Here is an 11,748-nt window from a genome sequence, read left to right on the forward strand (position 1 = left end):
CCGCGTTGTGCGCTCCCCCAGCCCAGCCGTGTCTTCCATTATGGCCACTCCGCCCATGTTGCATGTGCCAACCTCCGCCCCCTCTTATCTGGAGTCCCCATCACGTCCCATCCTCAAGTGCAGCCTTCCCTGTACCTGACTCAGCTCGTGGCCCCTTCAGACACCACACCCCAGGACACTTTCTGTCTTTTGAGGCAGGACGCGTGGCCCGTCCTTGAGGGTCTGTTTACCTGTCTTGCTGCACTGCTTGTTGCCAGAGAGCAGCCTCTACCACCCAGCCCTGGCCTGCCCCAGTGAGCACACGATAGGCATCAGAATTCCTGATCCGCTCTGTCTCCTCCGCTCTGCTGGCCCTCCTTTGGATCTGACATTCCTTCCCCTCCTTGGGGCTTCCCGGGTGTTCCTCCAGGGACCCTGAGATTCTGGCCTTCCTGCCTGAAGCCTGGCACCCCCCGGGCTCCTCAGGCCTGTGGTGGTCTGTCCCTTACTCCCAGCCCAGTCTCCTGCCCTATTTGGTCCTCACCCTTCTTGGGTCCAGCGGCTGCTCTCCTGTGTTGAGCTTGTCTGTCTTCCGGAGGGCCTCCTGGAGGCAGCTTTTGTTCCTCTCTGCCCTGCTGGGCGGGGCTTTCTGAGCTAATGAGCCCAGTGAGAGCGACTAGGTGAGTGGGCAGGCGGGCAGGTGGGCAGGCGGACAGACGGACTTCCCCGGGCACATATTCAGAGCAAACACCTGCAGCTCTTCTCTCCTGGCCCACGCCTTCTCTGTGTCTTGGCTGGGCATGGCTGGGCTTGACTCCGGGGCTGGCAGGTCATGAGTGAGAACCGGTGAGGGGGAAAGGGCTTGATGCCATTGTGCCCAGGCCCAAGTAGCAGCTCTGGCTGACCCTGTGCCCTTCCCATCACCTCATTGCCTACACTCTACTGTCCCCAAACTTCCCTCCCACACTTTTCTCTGGAAGCCTGGTTCTGTGGTCTTCAGCAGGGCATGTGTGACCTTTCTTCAACGCAGGAACACACCCTACCTTGTGGGGGTATTTCTGGGGACTAGAACTTGGGTGCCCTTGAGTTGTGTAGGGGGCGGGGAGAGGAACTAAGGTTTTTTTGAGTAGGGTACCCACTGCCCTGGTAGAGACAAGGAAGCAGCAAGAAATCCCCTGTTGGCATGGGGCCTGGCCTGGCTGGCCGACCGCCCTCTATGGGTCAGGGGAAGCCCTCCAGGGATGCTGGGCGTGCCTCAGTGAGAGCTACGCAGGGCCCTGGGCCCATGTCCTGCTGGGCAGGGGAGGTTAATATGCAGCGGGGAGGGGCCCCTCTGCCTCATTCCCACAGGCGTTTATAGAGCACTTCCTAATACCGACGAGAACGCCTATGTGGCTTTCACAGCCCAGAGCTCGTCTACCCCCACAGTCACCCGCAGGCTAGGTATTACTGACCCATTTTGGAGAAGAGTTGAAGTCACTTTCCCAGAGTCCTCGTGGATCCTTGAGCTCGCATGAGGCGTTCAGCACAGCATCATGTGGTCTCCCCGCAGCGAACGACTCCCCCCGATAAGCCCTACTGTCGCTGTAGACAGCTCCTAGGCCGAAGCCTACAGCTGGGATCAAGGCTAGACCAACATGGGCACGCAACACGGTCCCGGGAGTGCTGGGACCGCTTTTCTGGAGGAGAGGGCAGGCTGTCCTCTGGCTGGATCACGTGCAGCCCTCTGCGGGGGCAGAGAGACCGGTACCGTGGTCTGAGAAGGGAGGCAAAGGATGGACCACCGAGGGCATCTGGAGTCAGTGAACGAGGCGTTTATTAAGCCTGACTGTGGACTGTGTCGAAGGCACTTGTGCACCTGTTCTCTGACTGAACCTACATCGCTCAACCCCGTGGGTGGCTCTCAGCATCTCCGTTTTACAGTAAAGGAAACGGGCAGAGCAGGGGGTAATTGCCCCAGGCCCACGGCTGAGGCAGTGGCTGGAGATGAGGAATGGGGGTTAGATCCCAGACCTCGGGCTCCTCCATGTCTCCTGCCTCCAACTCGCAGTTCAGTTCTCTCCCCGCCTTGCCCCTTCCCAGGCTGCTCCGTGGGTGAGGCTGGAGCCTTCCAGTCCAGGCCCGCCCCGTCAACCCAGTCCAGGCAGCCCCTCACACGACGGTTTTCTTCACATGCTTTTGAGGGTGGTCTGCTAAGAGAGGAGGGGGAGCACCCGAGCCCAGAAACTGGAGTCCGCCCAAGCAGAGTTCGTGCTGTTTGTGGGAAGAGGTGGCACAGGCTGGCTGCTGCTCCTGGCTCGTGGCCCGGGCTCTCCTCTTTGCCAGGAGCTCGCTGAGCCGCTTGCCCACCAGGTAGAACAGCTCCACGAGGTTGAGCAGGATGCAGACGGCGGTCGTGCTGACCATGAAGAGCGTGACGATGTTCTTCTCTGTGGGCCTGGAGATGAAGCAGTCCACGATATTGGGGCAGGGGTCCACATGGCACTGGACCATGTGAGGGAGGAGGTATTTGGGGTAGATGGCTTGGAACATGTAGAGGAAGGCGGTGTCCACGCCGGCCTTGAACACCAGGCTGCAGACATACGTCCACCAGAGGCCACCCCGCTTCTTGCCGGGGTCTGGGTAGAGCAGCCGACCCTTCTCCCCAGTCGCCTCTTGGTGCTTCCTTTCCCGAGCCTCCCGGTAGGCCACGTGCATGACGACCAGCAGCGAGGGGCACGTGACCAGGATGAGCTGCAGGGCCCAGAGGCGCACGTGGGACAGGGGGAAGAAGGTATCAAAGCAGACGTTGGGGCAGCCCGGCTGGAGGGTGTTGCAGTCGAAATCGCTGTGGTCGCCACTCCACACTTTCTCTGCCGCCACCAGGAACACCAGCATGCGGAAGATGAAGACCAGGGACAGCCAGATGCGCCCGAAGGCTGTGGAGTACTTGTTGACCCCACTCAGGAGCCCTCGAAAAGACCCCCAGTTCATGGTGGACCCAAGTGTCGGCTGCGGTTGGCTGCGACTGCAGGAAACAAGAATGACAATTTGCCACGCGTACGGAATGCTTGCTCTGAGCACTTTGTAGAAAGATGGCGTCTATTCAATCCTTCGGACCACTGGAGGCACACTTAATAGATGAGGGGACACAGCTTTGGGGTTACACGAGGCTGCGTGGCCATTAGGTGCAGAGCTGGGTCTGCCCCTACGTCTTGCTCGTAAACACGGGTGAGGGAAGGTCCAGGGACCCTTCCACCCCTTCCTCCTGGGCCGAGGCACCTGGGGTCCTGCAGACAGAAGACTTGTGGCATTGGGGACATTCTGCCTTCTCCCTCCATTCCAATGCTGGCCCTCCTCCTCGGGGGGATACAGAGATGGCAGAGACACATTCGGTCTTCCTCCCATCCCATCCCCCTCGGGGAGGCTTCTTTCTGAGCCCTGCTCTCTCCCCTCAGGTAGCCCCCTTCTAAGGGAAACCTGCTCTTTGTCCTTCACTTGGGGGGGCAGAGATGAAAGGAGGCCGGCGCCTTGTCCTGAAACCCCCCTCTGGTCTCATACTCTGTAAACACCCAGGCAGCGCCCTGCTCAGGGGCAACTTACTTAAGGCGAGGTCTGTGACAATCCAGAAGGATAAAATAGGAAGCCACAGGTCTCTGTATGACAGGCTTCTAGTAGCCTGGAGTTCCAGTCTTTCCCAAACCGGGGCTCCAAGGAACCCTTTCTATAGGCTGACGAATACGGAGAGAAAAGGGTTCTGGGTTCAGGAAAAGTAGGCAAACACTGGGCTCAGAGGTTCCTTTGCCTCACCCTGCTAATACATTCACTCTGTGAGTCTCCAGAAGGATACAATATACGGCATTGCTCAGACTCCTTGGAGACCACAGCGTCCCTTTTCCTCCGGAGGCTTTTCCCAGACACCGGGACGGGCGCTGCTGGTCTGTGCAGTTCTGCTGGTGCGTTTGGCAGAATGAGCTCACAGAGGTTCCTCTGAGGAACAGAACTGCAGAGGGGTGCCACTCCCTCGATTCCCGGGTGTCCTCTGCACCCCACCTCCGTGGTCTCAGCCCACTGTGCACCTCAGGCCCAGCGAGCCTGTCTGCACAGCCTCTTGCCACAAGGTCACCAGGCCGTCCTGACCCCGGGCGAACCGCAGCGAAGCAGGAAACTACCCCGGCTGCCTGGGTGTGTGTGCCCTGCCAGGCACTACCCTCGGCCCTTTGCATGAACCAATATGTTACTAATTCCTCCAGCCAACTTAGAAAGGAGAGGATCTTTTATTCCCAGAGATGAGGAACGAGGAGCCCGAGGAGTTCATTAATTTGCTCACTATCGTACAGCTAGTAAGCGGCAGGAATGGGATTCAAACCCAGGCAGGCTGGCTCAGGAGCCCACCCTCTGGCAACTGCCCAGTTTGGGCTCGGGCCACCATCCTTAAGTTTTGGGGAGCTGCCTGCCCATCGTTGCCCACCCTTCACCTTGTGAATCTTGGGTGAGGAAGACTGGGGGTGACTCTGCACCCGCCCTCTCTCTGTACCATCTACCGCTGGGACAGGGAGGGGGCTCTGTTCTGAGTCATCCGCTGCTCAAACCTGCTTGAGCTGGGCGGATCTCCTGGCAGCTTCTTGGGGGAACGCCCGGGAGCTCGGGCCAGCCCATCCCTCCTGGGGCAGGTGGGGTGGGGCTTTGCAGGCCCAGGCAGAGCTGCCCAGCTCGGAGCTCCCAGGGCCCCTCTCAGCCGTCTCCCACTCAGCCTCTGGCTCCCATGTTTGCCCAGATGCGGGGGAAGAACCAGAGCAGAGAGGGCGCAGCCCGCCTCCACCAGGACCCCCTCACCACTCCCAGAGAAGCGCCCTGCCAAGGTGGCGCGCATAGCCAGACACGGCCTTTACCTGAGCGGCTACTCCTCAGGGCTCCACAGGTCACAGCTCCTGACAGCCGCAGTCAGACTTGGCAGGCAGCTGGGATCCACGCCAGAACTGAGAAGGGCTTCTCAGGAAGCCGGCGCTATTCCAGGACAGGGCTGAGCTGGAACCAGTCACAGCCTGGGTGTGCGGCCCGTTTGGGAGGAGGAGCAGGAGCAGGAGCAGGCCGGCACTGCCATTGGTGCCCCAGTCTCCCCACTGCTCCAGTGAGGCTTAGGAAATGGCTTACTGCTCCCGACAGGTGTTGAGCTCAGAACCCTGCACCCTCCCGGAGACCACTCTGCTCTGCTCCTGTCCACCTGCCAGCCCTGGCCCGAGGGAGAGGAGCCGAGTGCTGTGCTCCCACCTCCCTCGGGCGTCTCCACTGCCGGTTCTTAGATGCCCCTGGCCTCCAGGGGCTGCGCCCCAGGTTCTCTGGGCCCCTCAGTGGCCTTCCGTCCTCAGGGCTTCCATTGCCTTTGGAAAATCGATGCCCCCACCTCTGTTGTGGCCCAGGTGACATGGCCCCCTCAGTTGTCCCCACCTGGATGACTTTCTCTCACTCTCTTCCTCAGCTCACCTGGGCACCTCTTCCAAGAAGTTGGAGCTTTGCATCTGGCCTCCACATCCCTCCATCTGGGCCCCACACCCCTGCATCTGGGCTGATACCACCACATCTGAGCCCTTCACCCCTGTATCTGGGCCCTTCACCCATGTATCTGGGCCCTACACCCCTGTATCTGGGCTGACACCACTACATCTGGGCCCCACACCCCTGCATCTGGGCTGATACCATCACATCTGGGCCCTTCACCCCTGTATCTGGGCCCTTCACCCCTCTATCTGGGCTGACACCACTATATCTGGGCCCCACACCCCTGCATCTGGGCCCCTATCCCCATGTCTGGGCCTCATGCCCCTGCATCTGGGCCCCCATCCCCATGTCTGGGCCCCACACCCCTACATCTGGGCCCCACGCCCCTGCATCTGGGCCCCCATCCTCATGTCTGGGCCCACACCCCTGTGGCTGGAGTCTTAGCTCTGGCCGAATCTAGCCCCTAGTTTTCGTTCTGACGACTGACCGTTCTGACCGTGGAAAAGCCGGAGCCTTGGAGGCCAGCACGAGAAGACGATGTCCTCAACGCCGACTGATGGCACAGACCGTGCGGCCTGAAGCCCGGCGTGCTGCTCCCTCACTGCTGAGGCCTTGGCCTTAATCTGTGAAGTGGGAAACAGCACCTGCTGTGTGGGGTCCACGCACAGATGAACTCGGCCTTGGAGCAGTGCCCGGGACAGTGCCTGGGACAGCGCCCGGCACCGAGGAAGCCCTCTCTGCAGTTTCCGCATCTGCCTCGGAGCTGCCCGGAGCAGCCTGGCTCAAGGTGGGCAGCAACGCGTCCCTGCGTCCACAGGCCGTGCTTCCTGTGCCTCTTCCCTCTGAGACGTGGGGGAGGTGGAGGGGGAGAGGCGGCCAGACAGGCTCCTGGGGAACGGCGCATTCGGATGCAAGACCTCTTTAGGTTAAAAAGGCAAAACCTGAGCCCTGGAAGGCCGAAGGGAGAGAAAGGGTGCCTGGGGGGTCTCACTGGAAGGGCGCCTGGGGGTGTCTTACCGATGAGGGTGCCTGGGAGGTGTCTCACTGGAAGGGCGCCTGGTGTGTGTGTGGGTGTCTCGGTGGTGCGCAGACCAGCCTGCTGACCTACTTGGAGCAGCAGGTCACATGGGGTTGGAATCTGAGTGACAGAAGTCCTTCCACAAGCAAGCACAGGCTGTCCCTTGGGCACACGCATCCACACAGGACACACTCGTGGGCACAGTGCCGCACACGCCTGGGGCAGTGGCTTCATCGTGTTCCCTGCAGTAACCTGGTGCCTGGGACGTGCCGGGAACTAAGGCCTCCATTTACCCTCACCGAGTGGACGAGGATGCACTAGCTGCACCCTGCGGGGACACGCACGTTTACACCCCTACATTCTCCGGAGAGACTGTCACCGAGCATGGGAGAGAGGAGGCACACGCAGGATTGGGTACAACCTTGTGAGCAATACTGTAAGAGACGAGGCAGAGAACAGCGCTAAGCTCTGCCAGAGGGAGATCTGTAGAAGGTGACGTTTGAGCTGGGTCTTCAGGGATGTGTAGGAGTCCACCAGGAGGAGGTGAGGAGAGGTCTCTGAGGCAGTGGGTGCGGCGTGCCGAGGACCTCTGCGAAAGATGAGGCGTGAGCGTTCGACAGTGGACCATGGCGGGAACCACGTGGCAAGGACGCTGGGAGGCTGGCAAAGACCTTCCGGACCACGAAGTACCCGCACTGCCACGCCGAGCGTGCACGTGTGCTTCCGTCTCCCCCCCCCCTTCTGCTCTGCCTTCCCCAGAGGCACAGGAATGAGGGAAAGGGAGGCAGCGTGCAGAGGGCGGCAGGGGGATTCTGAACAAGGAAGCCTCACGGTCGAGTTGTGCCCTGGATTCCCGCCTGCAGGGAGTCGTGTTCTGCGGCCGAGGTGAACACCGTCCATGAGAACTGAACCTTTGCCCGTGGGCAAACACTAGGTTGGGGTCCTGCCAGCCTGTTTACCGACCTTGCTTCATGTGCGTTTCTCTTTAAAGACACCTTATCTGACATTCATTGTGGATTTGCTAACCCTGAACTCACGGCCCACAGCTCTGCCGCTCACTCGGAAACGCGGCTCACCTAACGTGGGATTTGCTCCCCGTGACGTGGCAGCCTTCTGGCTCTTGGGAGCGCTGGGCACCACGGTGGCACTCTGCCTGGGGGCCATTTTATTTAATTAAGTAATGTATTTATAGAGAGATTTTTGCTTTTGGGTGATTGCACTTGCCAGAGAGACAGGAAGCAAGAAATCAGCCCCCCCGGGGGTGGGGGAGGGCCACACCACAGTCCCTTCCGCCTCCGGGATCTTGGGCGCTCATGTGCCTGGTGTGAGTTTCAAGCCACTGGGTCCAGGACTCAACCGCGGTTGGCCATGTGGGAGTCCAGTGATGTAACCATTATGCCATCTGCTGGTCCTTTGAGGGTCATTTTAAGTAGCACATTCACCAATGAAAAGCCCCAAAATAAGAAAAACGTAGTAACGTTCAGGTCTCCAACAGGACGCGTGTGCAAGCGTGAGGACTGAAAGAAAGCTGCGTGTCCTGTCGCTCACCCTCAGCTGGGAACATGTGTGTTGGGCGACTCAAATATTTCGCTACTCTGTGTGTGTCACGAATGGCCATAAAGATGCTTTGCAAATTAATTTTTTTGGAGAGATTTTCGCTATAGGGCGTGTGCGCTCGCCAGACAGATAGAGAGAGACATAGAGACAGAAAGCGAGAAATCACCCCCCCTCCATGGGGGATGGTCACACCACAATCCCTTCTCCTCCATTCTCGTCTTGGGATCTTGGGCACACACGCACATGCGCCCGGTGTGAGTTTTTAGCCACCGTGTCCAGGTCGTGAACCATGGTCGACTACGGGGGAGTCCAGCGACATAGCCATTATGCTAACTGCTGGTTCCCATTAATTTTCAGGTTACAAATACGTCTTCAGTGTGTCAGCAAATCCACAAGATGGAAACAGTGAGTGAGGAAGGTCTACTGCGTATCTAGGAAGTTCCCTCTGAAAGAGACGGGATGTCATGGCTTGTGAAACTACTAAAAAAGCTGCTGCAGGGATCAGCAGTTAGCATAATAGCCATGTCGCTGGACTCCCATGTAGCCGACCGTGGTTTGAGTCCCGGACCCAGTGGCTTAAACTCACGCCGGGTGTGTGTGCGTGCATGCCCAAGATCCCAAGAGGAGAATAGATGAGAAGGGATTGTGGTGTGGCCATCCTCCCTGGGGGGCGATTTCTCGCTTTCTGTCTCTTTGTCTCTCTCTGTATGGCGAGCGCATATGCCCTATAGTGGAAACTTCTCCAAAAATAAAAAGCTGTTGGAATGACTTAGGCGAGAGGTGAGCAGGTAGGGGTGCTCCGGGAAGGTCCCTGGTCACTGTTTCTGGCCATTGGCTGGCCGTGGGGGACAGCAGGCTGTCAGCAGTGGTTGGAAGTGTGCGCATGCCCGTGGTCAGGAGGTGGCAGCAGTGGCTCCGGCCCCCAGCCCTGAGGGCCGGCAGGTGCTACAGGAGACGCCTGGCAGCCTTCAGGCAATGTGCTGGGAAGAGGGGGTCCGGGCAGAGCCCTGCTCCCACCTCGCCCGGTCCTGTCAGTTCACACCTGCAGACTCATCTTTGAAAACGCAACCATTGGGCCAGTATGTGACGTAATGGTTACGTCTCTGGACTCCTACTGACTGCAGTTTGAGTTTCAGACCGGTGGCTAAAGACTCACGCAGGGCACATGTGGGCACACCCCCAAAATCCAGAGAGGAGAATGGAGAAGGGATTGTGGTGTGGCCATTTCTTGCATTCTGTCTCTCTGTCTCACTGACGAGTGTATGTGCCCTGTAGCAAACATCTCTCTTAAAAAAAAAAAAAGAAAAGAAAAAATAAAAAAGAAAAATGCGACTATTGGACCAGCATTTGACATAGTTGTTGAGGCACTGGACTCCCACGTGGCCAACTGCTGTTCAAGTCCTGGACCTGGTGGTTGGCTTTCTTACTTCTCTCTGTCTCTCTCTAGTGAGTGCAGGTGCCCTGTACCAAATTAAATACAATAATAATAATCGTAGATAAAATTAAATAAATAATTCTTTAAAAAAAAAAAGAAAAATGCTGCTATTAGGTCGTTGGGAGAGTCATGATGTATTTTTGTTCTTCTACGCAAAAATGCATCATCACTTTCCAGAGGACCCGATACATTTAAAAAACCTGGGACCAGTCCTATGGCTTAATGGTTAATGGAGTGGGAACCCACATGGCTAACGGCGGTTCAAATCCTGGCCTCAGCGGTCTGGAGAGCGTGCCCCACATCCTCACGGGATGGGGAAATGGAGGAAGGGATTGCGGCATGACCACAGCCCATCGGTGCTCCTCCCCTTCCCTCTCTGTCCCTCTGTCTGTCTCTGGCAAGCACACATGCTCTCTAGCAATTACAACGAATTTGTTCAAGGCCTTTTGATGCTCTTGAAATAAAATTTCACACGGAGTACGGACTGGGAAGTCCTGCACTGTCGGGCCTTCACCGCCCTCTTCGTTCTCAGCCTCTTCCTCTGGGTCCTAGTCCTCGGCGTCACTGACCCCTTCCCCTCGTCTGAGCTGAGCCTCTCGCACCAAGGCTCCGTGCACGCGCCTTCATGGTCTCTCCTCGCCACTGAGCTAGCGCTGACTCAAGCTCCAGACATCAATTTGTTTTATTTTTAAAAAAAGTTTTCATTTGTTCCTTTGTGCCACAAGTGGAGGAGGCAGAAAGAGAGAGAGAGAAGAGAGAGAAAGGACAGAGGCTCTGGATGCCGCCATCCCTGGCTAGCTTCAGCCTGCTCTGGACCATGGCCTTGCGTGTACCCAGGGAGGCCTCTGGACATGGACCCGGAACCTTCTCATGTGGCTCAGCCTCACAGAACATTGCGTTTTACTACGGTGCCACTGTCTGCCCCAGACCCCAGTTCAAAACTCACTGTCTCAGAGCAGCCTTCCCTGCCCCTCGAAAGGGAGGCCTATTCTATATCCCTCTACGTTCCCCTGACACTGGGCGTCTCCTCTGGGGCGCGGTCACTGGTGTGCTGTGCGTTGAAATCTCTCCTCCTGGAGACTGCCCAAGAGGTCAGGCCTGGAGGTTAGGCTGGGAGCATCCTGCTCACTGCCCTTTCTCATCAGGTACAGCATCTGTGTGCACATAGTAGGCACTTCGTGAGGATTTGCTGGTGAATGAGTGATTCTCAGTACAGGAGCCACGGGCATTGCCGGATCCCTAGGCACCAGCACTGCTGTGTGAAGCGCACGGGCCCTGCAGCCTGGTGGCTGCATTCCCACCCCAGCCATCCCGCATCCTGGTTGCACAACCCCAGGCAAGTTCCTTAGCCTCTCTGGGCTTCGTTTCTTCATTTGGAACTGAGGGGGCCACTATGGTTCCTACTCGTAGGGTGATTGTCAAGATTAGGTGGATAAGAAGACGTGACATATGTATGGCACGTGATAAACACCCCGGGCCCCTTAACAGAAAGCCCATTTTTGAGCAGACTGCTGGCTTTCTCATGAGATTGTCGAACGCGGTACTGAATGCGGACAAACAGAACGGTCACCTGGGTGCTTCCAGGACGGTTTCTACCCAGGGCAGATCACTGTCACAGCCATGTAAAGTCGAGCAGTTGGAAACTATCGTTAAGTCAGAGACATTCTGTATTCCGAGGTCTGGGGGGGCTCGTGGCAGCAGTGAGGCCCACCCTCCCTGAGACGGGGCCCGTTGTGTCTGCCCTCCCCCTTCCTCCAGCCGGGTCCGCACTGAGACAGAGTCCGCGGTCCCACTCACCCGGCACTCTGGCATCTCTGCCCAGCCCGCCTCCGTTTCCTTGGGGGCCTAGCAGTTGGAGGGCTAATGAGGGCTTCTGGAAGTTTCCACCACGGCCACCACATTCTGCTGGCCAAAGGTTCCAGGGCTAAGGGGCTGGATGCTCAGAATGTCTCCTGAGTCATGGTCTGGTGCGGGGCCTGCCTGGCTCCCTGGGAACACCCCGGCGGAGCTGGGTTTTGCCCCTCGTTCCCTGCTGCACTTGGCTGAGAGGATCCATGTAATGCGCGGTGATTTCGAGCAGGCAGGCCTGATCTGCAGTGACCAGCACCTGCACTGCCTGGGCTCTCTGGGCTCCTGGGGTCTCTCTGCCCCAGTACATGGCAGGCTGGAAATGCCAGCAGGGGAGGCCCCATGGGAAGAGTCCTGGGCAAGTAACTAGCAGAGGTTAGGGGAGACAGCCTCCAGCCTCCTCACCCTTTGACTGAGATGGCTGTGGGAGCAC

The 11,748-nt window shown here is 58.1% G+C and overlaps 1 protein-coding gene across 1 annotated transcript; it reads right to left on the reverse strand.

Moving 5' to 3' along the window:
- Positions 1 to 1,816: 1,816 nt before the first annotated feature.
- On the reverse strand, positions 1,817 to 4,926 carry GJB5 (gap junction protein beta 5). Its single transcript, XM_006158067.2, has 2 exons — positions 4,851 to 4,926; positions 1,817 to 2,986 (listed from the first exon to the last, which is right to left on the reverse strand). The coding sequence occupies exon 2, from the start codon at positions 2,950 to 2,952 to the stop codon at positions 2,131 to 2,133; it is 822 nt and encodes a 273-aa protein (XP_006158129.1). The 5' UTR covers positions 2,953 to 2,986; positions 4,851 to 4,926; the 3' UTR covers positions 1,817 to 2,130.
- Positions 4,927 to 11,748: the final 6,822 nt, after the last annotated feature.

The sequence above is a fragment of the Tupaia chinensis genome, unplaced genomic scaffold (assembly GCF_000334495.1).
Source record: "Tupaia chinensis unplaced genomic scaffold, TupChi_1.0 Scaffold000573_1, whole genome shotgun sequence".
NCBI lineage: Eukaryota > Metazoa > Chordata > Mammalia > Scandentia > Tupaiidae > Tupaia > Tupaia belangeri.